At 39.1% G+C, this 25,753-nt stretch overlaps 2 protein-coding genes across 2 annotated transcripts in view; both read right to left on the bottom strand.

Moving 5' to 3' along the window:
* Positions 1 to 396: 396 nt before the first annotated feature.
* ctsc (cathepsin C) lies at positions 397 to 9,159 on the bottom strand. The gene is made up of 8 exons (XM_085371687.1): positions 8,831 to 9,159; positions 8,344 to 8,489; positions 7,478 to 7,632; positions 5,867 to 6,022; positions 4,731 to 4,849; positions 2,977 to 3,108; positions 2,143 to 2,375; positions 397 to 1,625 (listed from the first exon to the last, which is right to left on the bottom strand). Exons 1-8 carry the CDS (start codon positions 8,988 to 8,990, stop codon positions 1,359 to 1,361), a joined length of 1,368 nt encoding a protein of 455 aa, XP_085227813.1. The 5' UTR covers positions 8,991 to 9,159; the 3' UTR covers positions 397 to 1,358.
* Positions 9,160 to 24,075: 14,916 nt separating this feature from the next.
* grm5b (glutamate receptor, metabotropic 5b) overlaps positions 24,076 to 25,753 on the bottom strand; it is an 81,522-nt gene continuing 79,844 nt past the window's right edge. Inside the window, exon 17 of the mRNA XM_085371581.1 lies at positions 24,076 to 25,165. Within this exon, the coding sequence (XP_085227707.1) occupies positions 24,076 to 25,165 (1,090 nt within the window). The remainder of the gene's footprint in view (positions 25,166 to 25,753) is intronic.

Here is a 25,753-nt window from a genome sequence, read left to right as displayed (position 1 = left end):
ATCAGTGTACTGTTGCTGACCATGCCATTCCTTTATGACCTCAGCACATCAATCCTATGATGGCTGCATCCAGGAGGATAAAATGCACCTGAGTTCACTCTGCACAGATGGCCTCCACAGTCACCAGATCTACACCCAACAGAGCACCTTTGGGACGTGGTGGAACAAAACAAGGATGTGCAGCCGACAAATCTATAGTCACTGCGTGATCATGTTAATATAGACCAAGCATCTGTCAGCATCTTATTGAGTCTTTGCCATGAAGACTTAAGGCAGTGCCGAAGGGAAGAACCTGGTACTAGCCAGATGTACCTAATAAAGTGACCAGTGGAAGTATTTAAATTTTATATTATGCTTTTTCGAATTATTTTATTTCATTTATAGAAAATTGCATTACATTTTGTCACACACAGAAAAAAATAATTTCAAAACTTCCAAATTGAAATAGAAAGGGTATAGAGGAGGAGTAAGAGGCACTACAATCAATTTGCATCCCTTTATTAACTGATGCAGCAATAACAGCTCACTGGGAAACTCTTACAAATCATCCAACAGGAAAACGTGGCAGTTTTGGTTTCGATGTAGCAAGGACAAAAGAGGTTTCTACTCTGTTCAGTGCATTCCTGAGTCAAAGAACAAAACACACATCTGGATTTCCCTTTAAATGTGACAAGTAAAACTTTAGAACATACTGAGATAAGCAGTATGTCCTAATCCACAGTGGTAGGTACTTGATTTCAAGTACTTATTGGCAGTTAGAGCTTGAATATTCAAAAGGCAGCTAATCAGTCACTGCTTAAATCAGCAAACATAAAAAAGTGGTGGTGTTGGGGAGTGGCATCAAAAGAGCAGCATTACTGTTTCCCTTAAATTAAAAATCCATTTTCAGAGCTGTAAACATGTGTAATTCATACAAACATAAAATCCTTCATACCCAAATTCTAAATTTTTACATTTGGGAGCAAAAACTAAAAATCCCAGCAACGTATGAAATAATAGGGATAACCTACTGTATGCACCGTACTTCCTGATCTGAGAGCTGGCAGTTTATGAAAAGTATAAATGAACAATGTTAAGATTTCAGATTGATTTCCCTTTTAAACAAATTGCATATCCATTTGGAGGTTGCCATTACAGCGCAAATCCATAATTTTTCATTTAATTAATCTTGCTCTGCTCATTAGTGCCACCCTGTGACTCAATTCTTTTGTGAAAAGTTATACATTTAGCTTTAAATTGTCAATCTCCAATGCATATGTTGATAAAAACCATGGAACATTTGTGCTTTAAAATCTGTGACTCATAACCATTGGTTATGTCAATCATCATTGATTATGTCAATTCTGACGTTTCAGCTTCTACAGTTTAGGTATAGGGTTGGCTGCGACAGCGATGCTCTCGATGGCACACTCGTCATTTCCGCGGCGAATTCGGAAGTAGCCTTCCTCGCCCCAGCCGGTGCCCCAGCTGTTCTTGACAATCCAGTAATTCTGCCCAGTCTTGTGGCAGCGGCCGTACCCCACCAGCAACACGGCATGGTTGGTCAGCTCAAAGGGATTGAATGGGTCTGCAAGGCCAGTGTGGTGGTAGATGCCCTCCTTATAGTTCATGAAGTCAGGATAGACCTGTGAACAGAATGGGATCATTTTATTTTTAACTGGAAAGCAAATACACTCCGATATAAAGGATATAGAGTTCAAGGGGTTGCTGCTCTGCTCATCTCTCTGTCTGCTGGCTTACTTATATGTTTGGGATTAAGAAAATAATTTAAACCTGTGCTTAGAAAGATTTAGAAGACCGTTTATATTGATTATGGTGATTTGAAACAATGCAATTTAGAAAATTCATGAAAATCTGTAACATTATAAACCCTTAAGAGACGTTGCTGAATCGGGTTTTCAGTCAGTGTTTTATAGGTGAGGTGAGCCACCCTTCAAGGACAGCCTCGTCCAACGCCAAACAAAGTAATAAACTCAAGAAAATTAAAGATCTGTGAACAGCAAGTATGATCATTTGATTTTGATCTTCTCCCCCCCATTTCAAAAACACTGGTCTGTAGAATTCTTTTTATCTCTTAGTTTATGCTGAGGGTTGAATTTGCATTAACAGATCAAGCCTTAGATCAGGGAGAAGCTGTTGTACCTCGAAAGCTACTGCCATAGGTCCATTCTTGACCAGCTCCAACATCATGGCCGCCTCACTGCAGCCGCCGTAAAAGCCACCAACATAGTTGTATTCTGCTGCGTAAATGCGCCTACAGTTCTGAGGAACACCACACGGAGTGTTCTTTCCAACATACGGAAAGCATGACTCGTCCACAATGCCAAAATCCTGTGTGTACTTCCCAATCAGGTATGGGAACCCGCCATCACAGCCTTAAAAATAGGAGGAGAAAAACAAGGTTTGCTGAACATATTAAACCTGTCAAAAACCTTTCAAGGGCAAAACTTAATGTGATCCAAGATGGGGGGGCATTACTGAAAATGCATTAATATGACTTTATAAAGCCACCGATGATACTAAATGCAAAAAGATTCTTCAAAAAGGAGTTACAGCATTTGCAAAACCTGTACCCAGTTTACATTTGACCAGTCAAGTCTTTTTTCTGGACCTGTAGACCTCTTTTAACATGCTTGCTCATAGTCTGCACCCTAGAAATCCTTTTGTGATTTCATATACTTTACAGAACATCTTGATCCCACTTTGTACACGCTATTAAAATACTTCAGCAATATTAGTTCAGATTAGGGTTGAAGGCAACCCCCCCCTCAAAGCAAACAAACAAACAAAAATTCAATACAAACATTTTTCATCGTTACAGTGTATTGAGATATTTGATATTTACATTGACTAAATATTCTTCACTGTTTTGTTAATTTTCTACTTGTAGCATAAATGTGCAATAGCCAATAACTGTTTTAATATTAATTGAACTGGGAGTCAAATAACAAACGCACAGATTTACTGTTAGTTTACCTTGAGAGTACTCGGAGCAAGAGACCACTTGTTGAGGGCTGAGGGTGGGCGCGTCGCTGTTGTTGGTGAGGATTCGAATACGAGCTTCCAGCATTCCCATTGTGGCAAAGGAGTAGCAGCTTCCGCATGATGCTGAAACAGAAAATCCAAAATTTCCATTAAGAAAACACTACTATGAAACACAGCAGCACTTCAATAAATCCCAACATTGCAAAACTTGTGATAGTTGTTGTTTTCTCGTTTGGTTTCCAAGCAAACTATGGCAACTTGTAAAGCTACAACGGGCCTAATTTTAATTCTTATACAAACGCTTTGTTCCTACGGTAGTGGAAAAACGTCTGCTGGTCTAGTTTGTGATGACAAACATTTGTATGACCAAGAGAGAAAAATTAAAGCTTTTTCACAGGACCTAATAAATCTGTACTTTGCTAAAATAACATGCACCTGCAATCCTCCAGTGCTGACACGCAAGGGAGATCCAGGTGCAACATTAATAAAGAGTCATAAACGCTCTAACATTAGGAACACTAATCATGTGGGGTGGCTGCAGCTCGGGTGGCAGAGCAGGTCGACCACTAACCAAAAGGTCAGTTGTTCGATTGGGCAAGATACTAACCCCATGTTTGCCTACTGGTGGTGGTCAGAGGGCCTGGTGGCACCAGTGTCCAGCAGCCTCGCCTCTGTCAGTGGCTAAAATGTAGCTTGCTATCACCAGTGTGTGAATGTGTGTGAGAATGGGTGAATGACTGAATGTAGTATACAAATGCAGGCCATTTACCATGTTCCTCTACAACACCATTAACTATACCCACAGATGGAAGACTGCTAACATTTATATGCAATTTTTCAACCAACTAATGTCTACTTCTGGTAAATTCCCAGTGATAAATCAGGCACCTTATAAAATACTGACTTTGTATAATAAATTTTAAAAATACCGTCAGCGGCCGGAGGTAGCACTCAGCCTCCAGCTAGATGCACCCATTGTATACATTTTTGTATGAATCCATTGTCACCTTGTACTAAAGTTATCGCATTCGCAAGATTTTCAGAAAACTTGACCTCTGACCTTCACCTCGAGGTCGAGGTCACTGAGATTCAAACTCATCTGAGATATTTAGTAGATACACCCATGTTATAAATTTGAAAGTCCTATGTCTTTTAGTTCTTGAGTTCTCACATTCACAAACTTGGGTGTCCACGTCACCTGCCCGCCCATCGGGGTGACGACAATACACTAAAACACTGCATTTCAAAGTAATGGGGGCTCTGATTGAGTGTATGGGCACTTTCCTTGCATTGCACCCTCTGCCAGACCACCCACACCAATTTACTTTCAAGCCTGCCAATTTTTGTGAACTGAAATGGAACCTTAAGAATCCACCTGACTTATAACACTGAAGCAGAAAAAGCTCTGCAACTCTGCACAGTGGCTGAGTGCGCTTTGACTGAAACACTTCAACCCTCTCCAGCTCCTTAAACCCCATCCTACAGAGGCCCTCTCAGACACTTAAAGTACTAAGCATGCATAATCTCTCCACTCACACACTAGGCTGTGCAGAAACACGGGAGGAAAGCAGAAAGGACACCCTGGCTTGCAAAGAGGGAAGCAGGGTAGCTGGTGAGCAGTTGTTCAGTGCCTGACTTAGTGACAGCTGCTCAAAAGGAAAGGTATGGCTTTGTCTGAATCTGACCCTTTAACTTTTCTATATCGTATTGAGTGAACTTTGTATTAAATTTATTATATTGCATACCTTGGTTTCTCACAGGGCTAACAAAGTTAACCCTGTCAACATTTCTCCAGTCCCATTGCTCAGGTAGAGCTGATGCCATCTTAGCTACGTCAGCTTTCACAGGTGCAGGGCGAGCGCGCCTAAAATGTAAAAGGGGTAATTTTACTTAACACATTTGCACTGAAAAGCAGTCCTATACAAAACCATAACTATGGAAATGTAATGTGTGTAAATCCACATTAAGTAAGATGGATCTGTTAGTCCAAGTGATATTTGTACCACAATTTGCTGAAATCCACTTAGAGGAGGAGACAGTCCAAAATAAAGAGGAAAGATTAGAACTAAACTGCTAAAATAACTCTTAACTTGCTACTAGACCAAAAAAAAAAAAAAAAAAGGACAAAAAAAAAAAGTGTGAGGAAATATACTACTGATGAATTCAATTCGTCATTGTGGCAGGACATCCTCCCTCTGTGGTAGAGAATTATATACTATTTATGACGGTTCTTGTAAAGTTTGCCTGCAGGAGAAAAGTCTTTACTGACTTATTAAATCATGACAATAAATTCAGCTGGTGTGTTGGAGTCCAAACGACTGCAGGGGTGGAAACTCCCAGGATGGGTTGCTGAATGCTATGGAGGACTGCCACAATGACACACTGAACAGCCTTAGTTTAGTAGTGCCGACCTTTCAAGATAAGGGTGCGGGGACTGTCCACACGTAAATCCAGTTGAGTGTTCTTCTATAGCACCAAATCAAAACAGGAGTGACTTCAAGGAGCTTTATATTTTACATGTTAAAACCCCCGAAATACCAGAGAGAAGACTCCAACAATCAAACAACACCCTTTGACCGAGCACTTGGTGATAGTGGGGAGCAAAAACTCCCTTTTACAGGAAGGGAATTTTTGCTCTGCCACGACTGGTTGGGAGTGATGGGAGGAAGACGGGACAAAAGACAAGCAGTCATGGCTTAACTAGACACAAAACACAAATGTGTACTAACCTTTCTCCCCCCCCCCCCTTTGAAAACACCTCCCAAACAAATCAACAGACTAGCTCCTAATATCGCAAACATATTACCTATATGTACATCTTTTGTCTCCTTCTATGTCCGGACCCCGGAGTACACAACGGGAAGTGCAAGTAAATACTCACACAGGGATACGAGAGGCAGGCCCGCCTGCTCTGTATTGCAGCTCCTGTAAAGTGTACATTTCGTGCTCTGGGTAGGGAGCAGCCTTCCAGGATTTCTGAACAGAGTTGATCACATCAATAAAGTCCATGCTGTGTTTGTAGAGCTTCTGTGGCAGTCTGGAGAAATAACAAAAGTACATTACAATTAATTAGGTACAAATATAAAAGATTTCAAGGGTATTCCTCAGCCCCAAACAGAGAGAGAAACTGACTAAAACAGATCTGAGTAAAATCACAATATGATAGGAAGTTGGTTAAAATGTACAGATTTTATTTATTTATTTTAAATGCTCGCATCTGGTAATTAATGCTGAAAAATATCTAATTTTACTGAAGCAGAAGCAGTATAGTGAAGGGGGAGACCAGACAGCTGTTACAGTCACTGTTCCCCTTTTTCTGACCGCCTCAACACTAAATTGTTAAATAAGGAGGCAATTGACAAAAAGGAAGGGAAACTAGTTTATGCAACGTTGCGCATGTTTGTGTCCATGTTCTGTGGAATTCAACCACATTTTATAAATAGAAGTTTACAATGTTGATCTGATGTTTTTTTTTTTTTATTTATTTTAATACTGTATGGGATGTTGTTGCTCAATAACATTTCAACAAAATATGCATCTTTACTAATTCATAACCTGAATCAATTTGTTTTTTTCAATGATGCAGTCAATCAGTGTGGTCTTTTTATGCCACTTCAGCCAAGTTGCTTAACTGTAAGTTGCAAAATAAAGACTTGTTGTGTTGGTGGGTTACACAACTCTCAAAAAAAGAAAAAACAAAAAAACAAAACAAAAAAACCCCAGCACTTCCACATACTAGAGCAAGGCAGTGATAAGTGTGGGAAACGATCAATTAAGTTTCAAATCACTCACTTCACAATAGAAGAACCTGTTACCCTCAGATAACTACTACTAAGTAAAAAGACATGATCATAAGGATCCTGGCTGTGAGGGAAAAAAAGGCAATAATTTCCTAATGATTTTTCCACTATGTTATATTTGAAAATATTACAATAGTAAAATTGTAGTTTTAAATAATACCTGCTTATTTGCACCAAACTGAATTGAATTTCCAATGGGTGATAAATATTAAATGTAGGTCGGTTAATTTTCACCCTTCAGGGTAAAAAATTTTCAAAATTATTGGTGTCTGCACAGTTGTGCAGGGTTTTCAGGAAGGAAGTTGCATGTTTATATCTTGTTTAGGTTTGGACTTCTTTGGTTGACAGAGTTTTCAGTGACAAACTCTTTTTACTAACAGCAGCTTTAGGGAGTGATTTTACAACGCAGAGTGGAGTCCATTTTCAATGCCGGGTCAAAATAGCTGTACTGGTTTTTAAATCATGTCTCTGCCATACAAAGGTTACTTACAACTCTGAGAATGGTTTGTTGTTACTCACCAAAGATGATGACATATCCAATTTATTAGCAATTTCACTCTTAAAACTTTGAACCATTTGCACACCAATTTTTCTTTCAGCCTCTCAGACAACTTCTTTTTATACCCAATCATCTTAAAGATCTTGTGACAGAAAAAACAACAACAACAAAAAAGGTTTGTATAGTTATGTACCTGCTGCCGAAGACTGGTTTGTATTCTGTTCGGGGTGGTACTGGATTTACCCTCTTTCCAACAAAGCATGCCCAGTTACGCCCCAGGACATCATGGACCCACCCTGGTAGGGTCTGGTCACAGTAGCTGGTCACCTTAGGACCTTCTTGACTGTACTGAAAATTTGAAGAGACACGCAGATTAAAGCTGGACATCGTGTGAACAATTCAGTCAAATCATTTTATTCCAATATAAAAGAACCTTTTTAAAAGCAACTGAATTAAAATCAGATAATTAAATATGAGTTATACTAGTTTAACTAAGTATTCAGGTAACCGTTGATGTTAAAGTTTGAAAATACAGTACAAGAGTGTTAAATTAAATTACCGGTAGATTGTTTAATTTCACTGAATAAAAATCAAGAACCAGATAATGGTCATTAGCGAAGTGGACCACACTTGTGGCTATGACACGTCTCTGAGCTCACTGTCATGCGACCGATAAGGCAGACACAGACACACACACAGACACACACACACACACACGATTCTGAAGTCTGAACCTGCTGCTGCTTTTAAATAACACGAAATTCAAAGATTAAATGAGATAAAGAAAGAGGAAATTGAGACAGAGTGAACTCTTAGATATTTAGAAAAAGGTTAACCGAAGATTGAAATTCATTTACAGCTCAAGTTCTAATTGCTTTAAATGATGAGTCAAACTTTGACATATCAAGTCTTTTATCACTCTGGCTTCAGAAAAGAACAGCACGACTTCAATAATGGTTGGAAAACTCAGCAAGCTGGGAGATTGCATGTGCAGCTCTAACATGGCATGACATTTAAGACATCACTCAAATCCACAAATTAGTCGCAGCCATCTTTTACCTTGAAGAAGGCGAACCATTTGTACCCATTAATGACCACTTCAAAGCCTTGATTGTAGATGATGGTGAAGAAGCCGGTGTGCCCCAGCTCATCTGTGGCCACAGACAGTTTCTGCAGAGTCACAGTCACAGTGCTCTCACCTACAGCTGTAGAGGAACGGCACACAATGAAAGGCAGCAAAAATCCCCTGAACAAAGTCGACCTTTAGATTGACTTCATCAACTCTTTACAACAAAGGCAAATTTTTGTTGGAACATTTTTACTACTTTCTTTAAAGCATGTTTTACTTGTGGAATACTGCAAGTTTTAAAAATACAATTTAACCAAAGTACAACTTCCTTGAACTTAACACATGTCTTATCATAAGACTGTCACATGATTTCCAAAAAGCTAACCATTTTATTTCCTCCTCATGTGACCCCCATATTGTGTGACCGTTTGTTTGGTTTTTTTTAGATATGGTGTGCTTTTTTTGTTTGTTTTTTACCTTCAGCGGAACAGTTCACCGTCTTGTCGTGCCCTCCTTTGGACACCTGGAACACCCATGTTCCCACCAGGTCTTCGTAGGTGCAGTTTGCTGGTGTGTCACTCCAGCATCTCTCAACACAAAGCAGGAACAAACACACGAGCACTCCACTCAACCTCATCTTCAAACACAGCTAGCTTTCCGGGCCACAAAAATAAAACCTACGCAGTTAGAGCTCTTAAAAAGATAAAAGTTTACCCTGACTAACTGCAAACTGTCCCACTTCGACTTGTCTGCGAACCAGTCCCCAAACAGCTACCTATCCACACTGAAACTTCTGCACAGACGCAGATTTATAACTTGTCGTGTCAAGATAGCTCTCTGCTATCAGCACAATACGCATGCGCATATTTAGCTAGCACTACAGCCAATCGGCTAAAGTTAAACAAACATGTTAGTTTGTTCTTATTTTTAGATCAATGCTAACATATGACACATTCCAGAAACATAAGCTCGTCTTCTATCAATGTGACCAACACGCATGCAAGATGTAATTACGCTGTGAGTAGCTTATCGAGACTTTAATACAGCGTAATTAGTCTAACAAACAAGGAACTGATGGCATGTGAATCTCTTGCGCTCAACTGATCTTTGCTTCATAGTCTACTTCTTTAGTTTCGATTTCCTTGTCATATGACCTAGCTAAGAGCATGCGCAGTGGACATTGGAAAGACTAGCGGGGAAAACCACGTGAGTACACAGTTATTTTTGTTGCTAAAAATTGTGCTTTCATAACATTGCTACTTGAATATTAGAAATATGCTAAAAAGATAAGTAATAAAATAAAAGCATGGTAAAAATATTTAAACTACTTAAATCTTTAACACTGACAAGAAATAATATCACAGTTTTAGGACGCGTTCTGTGTTAGAACCTGATTTGTGTTTTGTTTATTGCATTTGTTTTTTTAATTAGGCAGAAAAAAACAGTAGTTGATGCATCTTTCTGGTGATTTAATCATAAACATTACTGATTAACCCTTCACCTCCCCCAAAAAGAGTTGTTTAAAAAAGAAATATTTATTGTAATGGAACACAAAAAATGGTCTTTTCTGCCATATAATATAACTCATCTGTGACCCTTTGCTTTTGATGATATAAAAGGAAGAGGTACATGCTTTTATTGCTGATTATCTGGCATAAACACAAAGTCCAAACTCTTTGAATTCATGTGAGCACACATAAACAAAAAGACAGAGACTCTAAAATGCACAAGGAGCATGAAACCAAAAATACAGAGAAGGCATAGCTTTGGATATACAGCACCGAACAAAGGGATTGACAGGACTGTTTATACACACTGGTGGAGGGACTGAACAAACAGCTAAACAAGACACAGTTGACACAATAAACAACAAGTGAACATAGTAAGGGAATCAAAGCTAGACCAACGGGAAGTAAATCTGAAAGAAGATACAACTGAAAACAAACTCACAAAGTAAAACATTAAATAAGCAGAGGAGACCAATCTTAACCTAAACACAAACACCTGTCAACAAATACAAGAAAGAAAGTTTATAAAAAAATATAATAACTCTGAAAGCTACAGCGAGATCCAATCTGTGAATCCCAGAAAGTGAGGAACTCAAAGAACTAAATAAAGGCCTAGCAAAACATAAAATGAGCAGAAAGCACTGATAAAACTAGTTATTATCTGTTATCTCAGAAGTGCTGTTAGAGAATGAGTTAACCACATTGTGATTCTGAAAAAAGTGCCTGCCATTAAAAATGCAGATTGGGTACATTTTATAGGATTGTCAAGTCTGCTCAATGCATTTACATTTTATGGCTGCACATACTCGCAGTAAAGTTGGTAAGGTTTAAAAACATCTAATGACAGTTTGATCTCTGAGGTGATCCTAATAAAAAATGCATTGCTCCAGAAAGTCACCCTTTTTTGGTTAATTTATGTCATAAAATCATGTTTATCTTTTATTTTTGCCTTAATTTGAGTCGTTTTTTTTTAGTTCTTGTTTGCCTGTTGTGTGTTTCAAACAGTCCCTCAGGGGGGTTTTCACTTGTCTCCAGAGAGGTCAGAGAGTCAGCTCGCCTATTTATATGTTTGTGTGTGGGTGTCACTGTACACTGATAGGCCTGTAGTTAAAGGGGTTAAAATTGCTTATTTTAGCTAGCAGGCACTTAAGGGAAGTGCTGGAGGCTTTGATCACCATAGTAACCGTGACATAAACTGATTCATCTCCTTGACAGACCATAATAAGCACTCATCTGAAGAAAGGACTGAAGAGGTATTAGTCATGCACTCTCATTAGTGCCATTGCACTGTGTTTGTGTGTGAGTGTGTTTGTGCGTGTTACTGAGGGCTCATGTGTACGCTATCACATTTATGGGCCCATGTGCGATGGTGCATACCAGTGTGTTTGTGTGCATGTGCGCCTATGCAATAACGCAAATGGAGGAGCAGGAAGAAGAGAGACGGAGGGATGATGTTTCGAATGTTAACAGCCTGATCCCACTGAGCTGCCTCTGAGAGTGACTCATTGAAAGTCGTGTTTCAATCTTGATATTGTTCTCGCTTCCCCTGGCAGGAAATTAAAACTCAAGTGACTTAGAATTCTGCTTTATTGGCACCCACAAATTTGTTCTCTGCTCGCTTGGTTTCCTCGCTCCCTCGATCATGTTTTTTCTTCTTTTGCCATGCCTTCACGGTCTCTGTATGTTGCTCTCACGCTCTCGTCCCCTGGCTGCTGCTCTACATGCTTCGTGCTTGTGTGTGTTCATTTAAAAAAAAAATTCCAGTGTATTTCCTGATTTTCTTTTTGACTACAGAATATCATAAAAAATAGAGTTAATAAACAATAATTTAGTTTATTTGAAATCTGCCTCACATGCAAGTGTGTGTGTATTAACAGGTATGCAGTATGCGTGAGCCTATGCATGCGTCGAGCTGAACCTTTCATCACATTCCCTGCACCGTTTCTCACAGACCTACTTTTTTTTAAAATTTACTGTAAAAGTTGATACTAAATTTATGCAAATATACACTCTGAAATGTAATGTTTGCTCCAGTTCTCAGTTGAGAATGGTTAAGTCATTTCTGAAGCTGTTAAGTACCTTGACATCTAAATAGAGTTTCCCTAATTTATATATTAACATGTTGTTTGAACGCTATTAGGCTACTAATGTTGCTTGTGTTACCGCTGTTTTAGTTCCACTTGATGGGAGCTTGATGATAATTTGATCAGCTAAGAGGGTTTTACTATTTATATTGTGTCTAATAGCGTCTAGCAGAAGCTTAGAGCTGCTTTTGTGCGTTGATACCGAGTCACAAAAAGGATGCAAGAAAAGCATTTCATTAACTTGGAGGTGTGGGTGGAGCCTCTCCCATCACAGAGTGGGATTAGCTTTTTAGGCCTGGTGGTGTTAATGTTAAGTTCTTTGCATTTAGATTGCAAGTCCTGTGGAGTGGCTTGACAATCAGTTACCACACCTACACACAAAAGCAGGTTACCACCTTCCTAGTGCATATGTCCATGCCCACACATGCATACGCTTAGCAAATGTCTGTATGTACAAGCACACACAGGAACACGCTATCATGACACCCTGCCCATATAGATTTCATGTGGGGACCACATGAAATCATGAAGCTGAAACCACAAAATGTCACTACTTCTTCTGCTTTTGGCTTATTGCTTTTAGGGGTTCCAACAGCAGATCATCTGCCTCTATCTCACACTATCACTAGCGTCCTCCTCAGTCACGCCACCCATCTGCATGTCCTCCTACACCACATCCATGAAGCTTCTTAGAGATGTTCCGCTTTTCCTCCTGCCTGTCTGTCTGTTTGTCAGCAGTCTAGTGTTGACAGTTTTTTGTGACAGTATCTGAGTTTGACTGTCACTGTTAACTCTCAAGATCAAAGTTGGCCTTGAAAATTTTTTCAAGAGCTGTACAACATGGTTTTTATTTTTCAATATGACATCAAAATAAAGTTTCACAAAATCACACACGGCATGAATGGATCTTAAAATCTCAAGGTTTTTTTACAACTTAAGAAGCCAAAGCTTTCAGCTAATTCTGCTCCAATCATATGGGTAAAAACTCAGTTGTATATAGTATTTGTATTTGTACTCTATTTTTATCTTATTGTATATTTATTTTATTTTATTCTACTGTATATAGTATTTTATTTTATTCTATTCTGTACAGTTGTGTACTGTATTTATTCTTATTGTATTCTAATTTTTGCCTCATAACTTTTGCACTGTCCACTTCCTGCTGTGACAAAACAAATTTCCCACGTGTGGGACTAATAAAGGTTATCTTATCTTATCTTAAGATAATAAAATACACAGTTTTGGTATATAACGCTTCAAGGTCGTAGGTCAAAGGTCATGGTCGCATGAATTATGGAAAAGCTTTAGTTTGTTTTCATTGGGGACATAAACACTTTCTTTGTTTCTTTGAGTTTTTAAAACATGATTTTTTTTCAATAAAATATTATGCGGCACTCAAAGATTAATACACTACACTAGATTTCCACATTACAAAGGTTTACTTCAGTTTCAGTGTAGCTTTGTTTCTTGTTTCTAATGTTATCCTTGTCTCTCCAAATCAAATATACTAAGAACACTGATTACAGTCAATTTAGGTTTTGCTGCTTTACTAAAATTTATTTATTTATTTTGCTTTTAATGTCATGCCCAAACTAATGCACTTACTGTACTCCAAGTTTCCATCCATTCGCTTCCGCTTTCCTTTTCAGGGTCACGGGGGGCGCTGGAGCCTATCCCAGCTGTCATAGGGCGATAGGCGGGGTACACCCTGGACAGGTCGCCAGTCTGTCGCAGGGCCAACACACAGGGACAGACAACCATTCGCACTCACATTCACACCTAGTGGCAATTTTAGATTATCCAATTCACCTATCCCCACAAGCTGCATGTCTTTGGACGGTGGGAGGAAGCCAGAGTACCCGGAGAGAACCCACGCAAACACGGGGAGAACATGCAAACTCCACACAGAAAGACCCCGGCCTGATGGTGGAATTGAACTCAGGACCTTCTTGCTGTGCGGCAACAGTGCTAACCACCGTGCCACCGTGCTGCCCTACTCCAAGTTTATTAACACTATATTATTAATAATGGTGTCGTGTAGTGGTTTACACATTCCCCTAACTCGTGAAAGATCCCCTGGTCGAGACCTGGAGGAGACACAAATCCCATCGGGAACCCCCACAGCCATCCACTGTGGAGACTCCCTGTGAATAGGAGAGCAGCTAAAATATAGTAATATAGAAAATAATACAGGCTCTCATGGGCATGACAGCATCCTGTTTTTGCATCTGTATGTCTACTATAATTTCAAATTTCATTTTTTATTACTTATTCTTTTATTTACTTATTACTTGTAATTATTGTAAACACATATAAGAGCATCTCAAGCAGCTTATAGAAGGAAATGTTCATGATAGTTTTTTAAAAGCATCTTTGACTGAGCGGAGCACACAAATGTGTTTGCTGTCATACTACGCACATGCCTCAGCCTAAACTGCCTCCATTGTAAAACAAGCCATAATCTATTTTTTTGGCCATTTTCATTTGCCCATTTTTTTGTATTTTGGCTGTTGTATTTGTATTATTATTATTGCTTTTTCATCCCATCCATTTACACAAATAGCAAGCCATTTGCAGCAATTTGGAAATTTCATTTTGGAGACAGACAATTTCCACGCTAAGAGGCCAAGAGAGAAGGAAAGAAAAGGAGAGTGAAGAAGAGTGACAGAAGGAAATACAGAGGACAAAACCGGGCAGATCTGGAGGAGATTTTGAGAAAGAATGAAAGATGGCAGGGTAATTTCATTGCCTTGACCTGCATGCCTTCGGTTAAATGAATAAAATGTTTTTGGAGGCTGATTCATAGCTGCACTGTGTCACTTAGCCATCCTGGCTGCTATGTGACACTGAAGGATATGGAAGGGGAAGCAAATATCACAGAAGCTGTCAAGGTGCTGTCTAGCAGGTTCCACTGTTTGGGTTCAAAATGAATGCCAGTCTCACAAACTGTTCAGGCACATTAATGCAGACTGGTAAAAACTCTGGTTGTCCAACTCAGATGTGCACTATAACAAATAATTTCTCTACTTAAGCTAAGACGGATCCTTACTTCTTCTGTTTTATTGTTATGATATTTATTATTTACCTAATACTTTGACTGCAGTGCAATGAGCAGACAGAATGAGTCATTTTACAAGTTGGGATGCAATGATCCAATACCGGTGCTCTATTTTCCCCAGATTTAAAAACTACAACCTCACCGAGAGGAACTCATTAGGGACGTTTATGTAAGACTGCATTAGACTTGGGACTGCTGCTGCCTAAAAACTAAGTTGGCAGCCAAGCGTGAGTAAATAATCAGTGACTAAACAACAAAACAAAGACCTTTATTTAATGTTTGTTGACTATGTCACGACTGATATTTGATGTGCTTAACAAAGTCAGAATACCTACTGATATTGCATCATTCTGCTTTTAATCATAATAATATTAATATGTTTCTATTTGTCATAGATTTGCTCCATAATAGTTGCTGGATGCTGAGATTCAGTTTTAGTGCACCTTTCATATTAAAGAAGATTAAACCTGAGGTTATTGCTGTCCTTTTATCCATTTGATCAGATCATTCATTTATTTCATTCATTACTTTTTATTTCATTACTTTGCACATTCACAACAAATCCTGTAAAATCGATGAAACTGCTGTGAGTATTGTAAGTCTATAAACGATATGATTAAACATCCATTTGTGTCCACGTCAACACCTACGGCCAATTTAGAATCTTAAATTAGCCCAGCATGCATGTCTTTGGACTGCGGGAGGAAGCCAAAGCACCTGGAAACAACATGCACACTCATAACATACAGGCACCATGCCGGTGCAAACCTTCTAGACACAAAAAACTATTTGTTGGTATATTACTTTATATTCAAAAACAGGCCTGCTGACTTTTCACTATTTATCTTGCAGTGACCCCTTTAATTAAAAGTAATTATTTCACTTAATGCACAACTATTTTTTTTCATATTATATGTACAAACTGTAAATCCAAAATAATATATGTAAAAAAATGTCAAGATACAAGGAAGTCAGTCATATTTTTTAATAACAATTTCAATATTGATTCAAAGGTACTTTGTAGTACACTTACACAATGATTATCAATGGCATAAAAAGAAAGACTTTTTTTTGTCATTTTTTCCCCCCCACACAAACCACACAACCCTTCTCCTCTTGGACTCCACAGCACTGCTGCATGGTGGTCACATTTTCTGAAAGGTACCAAAATACATGTGTTATAGCCCAGTGAAAAAACCAAACAAACCATATGTGACTCATATGTGCAAGTTAAAGACTGCTCTGTGCATTTTTTCCATGTTGAACTGGCTACTCAGGCTGTCTCTTGGTGCCCAGCTGGTGGGCGTTTGACTACAGTGAGTCAAACTGGTGACTTTTAAAAATCGACCAGTTAATGCCAAAGTACTGTGGCAGCACAGTGTTTCTGCCGAGAGGAGATATGCACAACAAAAACGTGAATTTGTACGTTCCATCATCACCCGACGCAGTTACAAAAGTAAAGAGATATTTTTCTGGTATGTCGATGTGCAGCGAGTTTACAGCTGCCTTGTGTTGACCTAACTGCTAGAGCTCACGTTGCTTCCCGGAAGCACAGGCTTCAATGCTTGTGATTGTTCGGTGATCCCTTTAATGCATCTGCACTTCCTGCCTGTCAACTCATCTTTGTTCATCAGCTTTTCCCACTTATGGCACCAAGGAGAAAAAAAAAGTAAGCAGAGCAAAACGGCAGTGAAAAATTGGAGGCATAGGACGATGCATGCGCTCTTAAAACACAGATCACCTATAATGTGAACATATTTCTGAGGAGGTGTGTCCAGATTTGTGCCAAATTTAAGCGGTTTTGAAATGGAACTTACTGGCTAATGATTCGATCATACAATGTTAACTGTGCTTTTTATTGCTCAAAAACAACAACAAAATTCATCCACACTGGATGTCAATTTGAAGCCTCTCTCCCCCTGGCTATTCTTAAAAAAAAGAAAGAAAAAGACCTCCCTTATTGTTTGTTTGTTTTTTGCTATACCCTTTAACGAAAAATCTTTTGTTTTATTAAAAAAAAAACAAAAAAAACAAGAAACAACTGATTAACACTCCCACTCTCCTTGTTCTTTTTTTCTATTCCCCAGTGGTGAAAGATCAGCCCAGAGAAAGGCCTTCATGAGAGTAATCGTGAGCCCGATTGGAAGAAGACATAAAGATGAATTAATTGGGAGATGAGAAAAACTCCGCTTTGGCTAAATCTGTTCCAGGTCTTCTGGGATCCTTTAAAAAGCCTATGAACAAAGCTCCAGTGTCAGCAACAAACAAGTGTGGAATCCAGTCCCACAGACCTTTGTGTTTGTTGCGTCTGAGGCTGGGCTAAAACTAATTGAGTAATAAAATCTGCCGTAAGCAGACACGAACAAACTCCTCACATCACTTCTCGCTAACCCACAACAAAGCCACTGAGAAACAAACTGTATTTTCCAAACAGCCTGAACCACATATTCTTATATTTGACACTTTACACAACTGAATGAAAATAATAATAATGATAGTCAACCATCCAAAGATAAAACCATCTTTCATTACATACATAGCATTGAATTACATTCTAGAGTTCTTAACATCACGAGTTAAATGAAAACAAAACAGCAAAAATAAAGTCACACTTAAAAGTTTTCCACTAACAATCGAATCCACATGGGAGGATAAACACTGCCATTTTCCATTAGGAGATGATCAGTTTGATCCACTGTTATCATATCAAGATATTGGCACAGGTACACAGCTTATGAAAACTTTTCTTGCTGTTTTTTTCCAATAACAGATTTAACTGTGGTTCAGTCAGATTTTTCTCAGTGTTTGTCCACCCATTCAAAAAAATACAATGAGAAAAAGTTGGCACTGAGTGGAGAAGCTCGAATGAATAGTGCTGTGAGGAACCTGGGGTTACATTGCAACTGAAGCTGAACTTTTCCTTCATATATTGTTAATAAATAAGAAAACTCATTTACATCCATCATAAATCTTAATTTTAGTAGCTATGTTTTCGTCTTGAGTACCTAAAAACCTCTCAGTATATATAGAAAAAATATATTTGGTTCTACATACTCAGTACAGATAAATCGGCTCCTTCTGTTTAATTAGATTTATAATAACCCATCATCTTTCTTTATCAAAATGAAGCTTAAAGTAGACTGCTCCAATGAGCTTGGCTGAATAACGATTTTGATAAATCTGGGATGTAAAGAGACTGGATGATGATGAACACAGGCCCTTCATCTATATGCAGATGAGCTTCCTTTGTCAATAAATGAAATGTATTTTTCTTGCTCAGAATATCAGACTCAGTGTTCCAGAAAAACACAAAATGTTTATACTGGCTTACAAGCTTGTAAAAAGTCACTACAACAGATCAGTCAGCAATCAGACACCAACGCCTCAACTATCTCAAGTGAGCAGTAAAAATGTAAACGTCACTTCTGTAGGCAACATTCATCCTATTTATGTCACGAACGCTCTAGTGTCACGCACTCTACTGCAAATAGAACCTCATCAGAATTTGAAGCAGGGGCATTAACAAGGATTTTACTTGTGTTTTCATGTCCACTGCGGTGATCCAAGCTTAGATTGACACAAATGAGGAATATAAAAAACACAATAATTACAGAGGAAGTCACCGTCACATGGTGTGCTGTTCAGAGCTTGGTTTAATTCTCTGGGTGTAAAGAAGTATATTTCATAAATTCCGCAGCCTCCTGCTCTGTATGTGAAACGTTAATGCTCTAAAAACAACACTGACCTGGTTAAAAATGTATTTCACTTCCTTACAAATCTTTAAGCCACATAAATAAATACTCAAACTTCTCTTTCATTTCTTATCAGTATAATATTACAACCTAACCTCTTAGTATGAATTATTCCTCTATACTCGGAACAACATTACCACACTGACTACCTAAATACCAAAATATCAAAATGCACATCCTCCAGTAAAAAAAAACAAAAAAAGACAAACAAACAAAAGCAACATGAGACCAGCAGCTTCAGACAAACATACAAAAATACAGTCACTGATTTTTAAGACATCTAATTTACCACCTTCAGCGCTTCGGTTTTCAGTAAGCCGATTGCAGCAAAAGTAGTTTCATGAAACGCTTCCAAAAAGCCAACATTCAGGATGCTGATATTCATCTTGTAATGTTTTGTACAGCACAGTTTAGAGTCTAAATGCTGTTATTTTATCCTGAAAATGCAATCTAGCTTTCAACTCAGTTGGTCGATCATTCAGTCATATTGAGGAATGTTTCTTTTTTGCAACACTACTGCAGGCCTGAGAATTATCTTGAAATAATCAGTATCAATTTCTATCTCTGACTTCCAATAAGAAAGCTAAAATAAAGAGCAGATAGAACTACTTATAACTATATAACTGCTTGTGAGAAAAAGAGAAGAGGGCTTCGTTGCTCTCTGCCTCGAAAGATTTCACCAACACTTTTAAGAGTTAAATTATTTATAACATCCACTAAACTGCACTCAGACTGGTGGTCATCACGATACAATATAAGTGCTATAGTGACAAAGCAAACCTCTCTGGACATGCCCTGTCAGAGTACACAACCAAAAGTCTGTGTGGTGTTTACATAGTAAACATTACTCATTTTTTTTCCCCCTGTTACCAAATTAAATAAAATTGCTAGCAAGGCAGTGAGAGAGGCTGCTCCGCCACACAGCACTCCCAGTCAAACTCATCCCTAATGGAGAAATAATGCTTTTTCTCATGCCTCCCTCTGCAAGAGTCAGTGGTGAGGGTCAGCTTAAATGCACCACTCCTGGACCTCAGAGTGAAAACCTTATTCTGTTCAGTAGCAATTCAGTAGAGTAGCAAACGTTTAAAATTGAGGCTTTCCTCACATTATGATCAACAGAGGAAAATAAGCATCGCAGGAGATTATTATATATATTTATATCTGGCTCTAAATCAGCATATATGGGTTGAGAAGCAACAGGAATCGTCCTGATAACAGGTCGACTGATTTTATATTTTCATCCAAAAGGTATGAAAAATGACTGTGTGTCATTTTGATCGGCAGCTGACCGCATCTGGATTAAAAGATATTTTTAAGCGCAGGGATTATCAGTCCAATTCTATAAAGTGCATTTATCAGACTTAGTCGACACATTTTGCGGGGACATCAACAGGAAATCAAGATTTTGCTGAACATGGTCATCACCATTATCAAGAGAACAATCATTAACGGAGTTCATGCTAGATTATTGTGAGCCATCATGTTTGGGATTCAGGAGGCAGGATCGGGTCTGGTTTTCTGTTGCTTGCTCTGCATTTGTTGTGAATTAGAGTTCCCCAATTTCACCTGGAAAAAAAATCCCATGATGCTAACTTTTCCTACTGTGTAATAATTACAACATACTCTTAAAACCTACGTCTGTAGATTTAAGGTGATGTCACAGAACTTAAAGAGAATAAGATAGCAACTGATGCAAGCACTGATCCTGTCTTTTCTGCAGGGGTAGCTCTTATGCCTTTTTCAAGGGGGGTGGATAACACGCAGTTGAAGTGCTGAAGCAAGCTCCGTGTTACTCTATCGCCGCATTATACGGCATATTAATGGGCTCCTCCCAAATAATAGCTCAACAATAGGGCAGGTTAATTTTTAACAACAGGTCAGGACACAGATTATTAAAATTAAATGAGTAGTTGTAGCAGTAGTGATGCAGCAGTTTCAGAAGAAGAGGGGCGAATTTTGTCTGACGTTATATTCAGAAGATCTTAGATGATTTATTCTTTCTCATATACAAAAACCTCTGAGCAATAATCTGAGATTGTTGTTGTGTGCATGTGTGTATTTTTCCATTTGGGAACCAAAGAAAAAAATATTTTCTTGTTTTGACTTGGATGCATACCACTAAGGAGACACGACATCAGGTTTATGACTTAATAAACCTGTTCACCCCACACAAAAAGCAGCAAAAAAGTACAACAAATGATGGCACCAACAGTTAATGTCCTTACCGATTTAAATCTGCAGCCATGTCTTAAACAAACTGTACTCTAAACTGAGTAAGTAACACTGCAAAAATAGGAAATTACCCCCCATTTGTTGATTATTTGAAATCAACAAATGTCCTAATTTCATTCAATATAGATTACAAAATGCAAAGAAAATTTTCAACTAATCTCTCCACCCTCCTCCTGGTTCAATTGTCCTCCACAGAGTAAAGAATGATGAAAAAGAACCAGAAAACAGTGTTTTGATTTGATTTAACATGTGCACCTTGTGTACAGATGGATAATATTGCTTTTACACTGGAAAATGTGGAGTATTTATATAGAAAATATCCAAAACAATATAAATAGTTTTACATTTAAATCTTTTTTTAAGAAACCACGTATTTACCCACAACTGAGTAAGCTAGACCCTTCCTAACCCCTTTGGCACAATAGTCATATTAATATTATTATATTGTATGTATACAAGACATCTGAATAGGAATGGTCACTCACACATTCAGAGTAGTAACACAGTTTCTGTAGTCGTAACACATATTGGTACTGTATGTTATAAGATAGCTCAAAAAGATCTTTTTTCTTTTTCTTTTTTAACATTTGCTGATATGTAAATAAACGTACTTTCATCTGAAACAAAACAGAACTGTCATTGCATGCCCTTAGTATTTACAGAGTCATTTTGTCTGAGTTTGTTCTTGCTGGCTACTGTAGAGCACAAATTCGTAAGTAAACTCAAAAAGGAGGAACCAGACTGTGGACTATCATGATGGACAACAATGCAGCACTGATTTTTGGTGTGTTGTGTTTATCAACGGTCCAATTAGTAATCGCTTTAATGGTATGTGCACACTGTATACACGCCACATGAAGATAAAATGTATTTAAAAAACTGCTCGTGTTGTGTATGAAAACCTCCTGGTTTTAATTTTTTTTTGTATTTGTGTTTTTTGCTTTGCTTTGCAACAACTGATTTTCTCGGTTGAAGGAGCTGAAACAAAGCCAAGGCCTTGTTTCTCAAAAGCATCTTAGTAAATATATTCAGTGGCACATTTTTCCTCCAGGTACAGGCGTTGGCACATATATAAGAACACTCTATTTAAAGGCATACCCAAAATCTTAAAAAGCCTAATCTAATCTCCTACAAATATATGAACTACCGTTGCCAAACACTTTGAGTTCACTCACATTTTCCTCAGTCTAGGATATATGGCACGAAGCCAGACTCTAAAGACTAAACCAATGGACTTAAATTCTTACTGAAGTGAGAATACTGACGGCATGAAGCTACAGGCGGTAAAGAAACAACTAGCCTTATTGTCTTGGTCTTAATTCAATAATTAAAATGTCAAATCTCAAAAACACATTGCTATTTCGTAGGGGATCATTTGCATCTTGCTTCTATTTAACCATGACTTCCTGAAGTATTGTCATCACCACACGGTTGCCAGGCAACTAACAGAGACTTCCTACATTTACCTGACAGATAAAGCATGAGAGTGGTATCGATTGCCTGCTCTTGTAACCGCAGCCAATTTTCCACAATAAGGAAGTATTCCTTTAAGTCAATACTACTTGAGGTCTGGGTAATTTTCAAGTCTGTGTTTTCCTGGATCTGCATCACTGACATTTTTATTTGGCTATACTGGATGTCAGTCATCATCAACAGTCAACCAGTATGGTCTTGTGAGACTAACAGTAATGTGGCAGCAGTGTATTAAGTAAACCTAACATTTAAAAAAATCTACCTAATGCTCAATTTTTGTGAACATCTTTGGTTGTTCTGCCACCTTTGTTTAAAAAATAAAATAAAAATCATAGCACCTGAGCAACAGATGGACCTCATAGTGGCTGAGGAGGACGCTCCCCAGCTTGAATCTATCAATTTGTACCCACTGACATTATAGATTGCCGTGATTTCAATTAAACGCATTCAGAGCACTGTCTGTGATGAAACAGGACGACTGTGTCTTGCTGACATATTGTATAGAGAAAATGTCATGACTGGGATCCAGCTAAGCCTCGCAAAATGCAGTGTTAAATGTCACACATCAACATTCAGCTTTGAGATCAGACGTCTGCCAATGATCCACCTGAATCTCATTTAATGACTAAGATGTTTATGGTAAAACAAGGCCTGGTCTTTTCAGTCCCTCTGTCGTCCTCTTTCTCAAGTCACACACAGAAAGCTACAAAAGGTTTGGTCCCAACAGCTTCAGGAGTCATGTAGAAAACATACATTCAAACTTCTGAAGAAAACTCATTGGAAGAGTAGAAAATACTGAAATGATCGCAGGATAAAAGAAAGCCGTGAGACAGAAAGGGACCAGGGACATAAATAGCTTAGATTGGGAAGCTGAATAAATGAAAAGGTGGTTCTTAACATAGTGCCTGTATATGTTAACACTGTTGATGCAATGCACTTTGTCAGAAGCGTGTTGGATTTAATAATCAAAGAAAAATCTGTAACCTCATACATATTTACAGTGTTTCCCTTACATTGTATTTGTATCAGTGTGCCCACAGTTGTGTTTGTCAATGTGCACCTGTGTAAATGTGCCTACGAGCCAATGTATGTGCCCTTGATAGCCTCTGACGATTCTTATAGGCTGAAGGAGTCTTTATTCATCAATACTGTTTGCTGTCATGTTGCCATCACATCTGATTAACTAAGATACAGTAAAAATACACTCACATTACCCCGCACACACGCACAGACACACACACACACACATCCACAGTCTCTAATTAGTTGATAGCCAAGTTACCTTAAGGCCACTACCCTAACTTCAATGATGAGTAGCCTCAGACCCTCACAAATGATCCCTGGCCTTACTGGTGCCAAAACACTTCAAAGTTATAGTGGCCAATTTTGCAGTTTTCCATCCACATTCGTGAGAAACGGCAAGAAAATACAACATGGGCAAGTTTCTTAGACTCGCAACTCACTGCAAACATGTAAACACAAACACAGTTTGGTGTCTTCACCAAACTTGTCCTACATTTGTCGGGCAAATGGATTTGTCTACCCATTATCTCTTCTGTTTACAAGCTGTGTTGTTTTTGAGTGCTTTTCTTCATTTCTGTGATTCATCTCTGCCTCACAGTGAGGATGAACTCTGGCTGTAGTTTCTGAGTGTCAGTCTGGTGTATCTGGGCGAAGGGGGTGAGGGGGGAGGGTGGGACGGGACTGGAGGGAGACAAAGACCTGTCTCAGAGACAGGTGAGCCACTGCTGGAAGCCAGAGAGTCACGGAAGGGTGACGGAGGAGTCAAAGCGATTAGCTCCTCCTCCAACTCTGCCCTCCTCAGAGGGGAGTCGGTGAGGCAGGTGAGCCGACCCCCTCGCATGGGGGAGCGGGACGGGGAGGCCTGGGAGGCCTGGGAGTGAGGGGGTGGCAGGGGGTAAGGTGAATGAGGCATAGAGTGAATGGGACAGCCACCCCGGCCTCCAAAGCTTGATTCAACAGGAGGAAGCGGCTGGACATCAGCGTAGGTGGTGAGGGTCGGGGGCATCTGGAGTTCACGGGGTAACAGATAGGGGTCGGCGGGATGAGGAGATGGAGGTGTGTGTTTCTGCATGTGTGAGTGTGATGGGGAGGACGAGAGCATCATACTGTTGAGCTCCGTTATGTTGGCAGTGAAGCGGTTAACCACACAGCTGATCTGATCCATCAGTGAACTCTGGGGCTCCCCTGGGCGATCGTCCACAATAACCAATCTACCGTCACTCCCTGTAACAATAGAGCCGCTGCTGGGAGGACCGCAACTGCTGCCGCTGCCGGCGCTGCAGATGCTGCTCGGATACTTTGGAATACTGCCCATCTGAGGCTCCTCTCCCGAACTCGCTCCTATTCTCTGGCTGACTGTGCTGATCGGTGAAGGCGTCTGTGGCCGGTATGTGATCGAGTAGCGCTCCTCTGCTTCTGAGAGCTCATACAGGGTCTTGTCGGTGACATTGTCAGGATGAGTGGGGAGAGAGGACATGGACGGGAGTGAGGGCAGAGGGACATGTGGTGGCAGGTCAGCCCCACTGCAGTAATGTTCCTCAGGAGTTTTGGAGAAAGGCTTAATAACAGCAGTCTGATTGTTCTCTTTCTTCTTGATGTGGAATGACAGACGCTGCCACAGGTGGTTCCCACGTGAACTGCTGCGCTCTGTCTGTGCCCACGACACTGATTTACCATTGGAGCTACAGAAAAGGATGAAAAAGAGACAAGAGAGTGATGGGGAAAGATTTCATTTATTTTGTGCATGCACCAAGTTTGACAGAAGGCTGTCTAAAGGATTACAAACATTTCTCTTACTTCTTTGAACTGAAGACACATTTTTCTGGCATTAATAATAAGTATTGTTTTAATATTCTACTCAGAGGATTTGCTTGTGGTTCTGTTATTACTGTATGGCACACAACACTGTATATCATTCCAAACCCAAGATAGTACTGCTAAATAAATTTTTACATTTGTTTATCCTACAGTTCGACTCATTATGCTGCTCATTAATATTTTAAGTCTTTCTTGTTAACAGTCGTGTGAAAAAGAAAGGTAGAGATCTTGTATGAAACTAAGTACACCCTTACTGCTTCCACAGGAACTAAGATGATAAGTAGCAGCGAGGTGTTGCTAATCAAATCCACTTGATTAACTGATCATTAACCATTGTGAACAATTCTTTTAAAACAGAAGTCTTGGCAGCACATTGCCAAGGAGGAAAATATCATCAACAATGCTCTTAGTTGTACATTTGTTGGTGCCCTTCAATCTGGGATGGTAAAGAG

The sequence above is a fragment of the Diplotaxodon limnothrissa genome, linkage group LG14 (genome assembly GCF_057381915.1).
Source record: "Diplotaxodon limnothrissa isolate DT_005_m linkage group LG14, D_limnothrissa_male_GT1.1, whole genome shotgun sequence".
In the NCBI taxonomy this organism is placed as follows: domain Eukaryota; kingdom Metazoa; phylum Chordata; class Actinopteri; order Cichliformes; family Cichlidae; genus Diplotaxodon; species Diplotaxodon limnothrissa.
The sequence above is the reverse complement of the archived record's forward strand: the minus strand, read 5'-3'. Positions and strand labels throughout refer to the sequence as shown.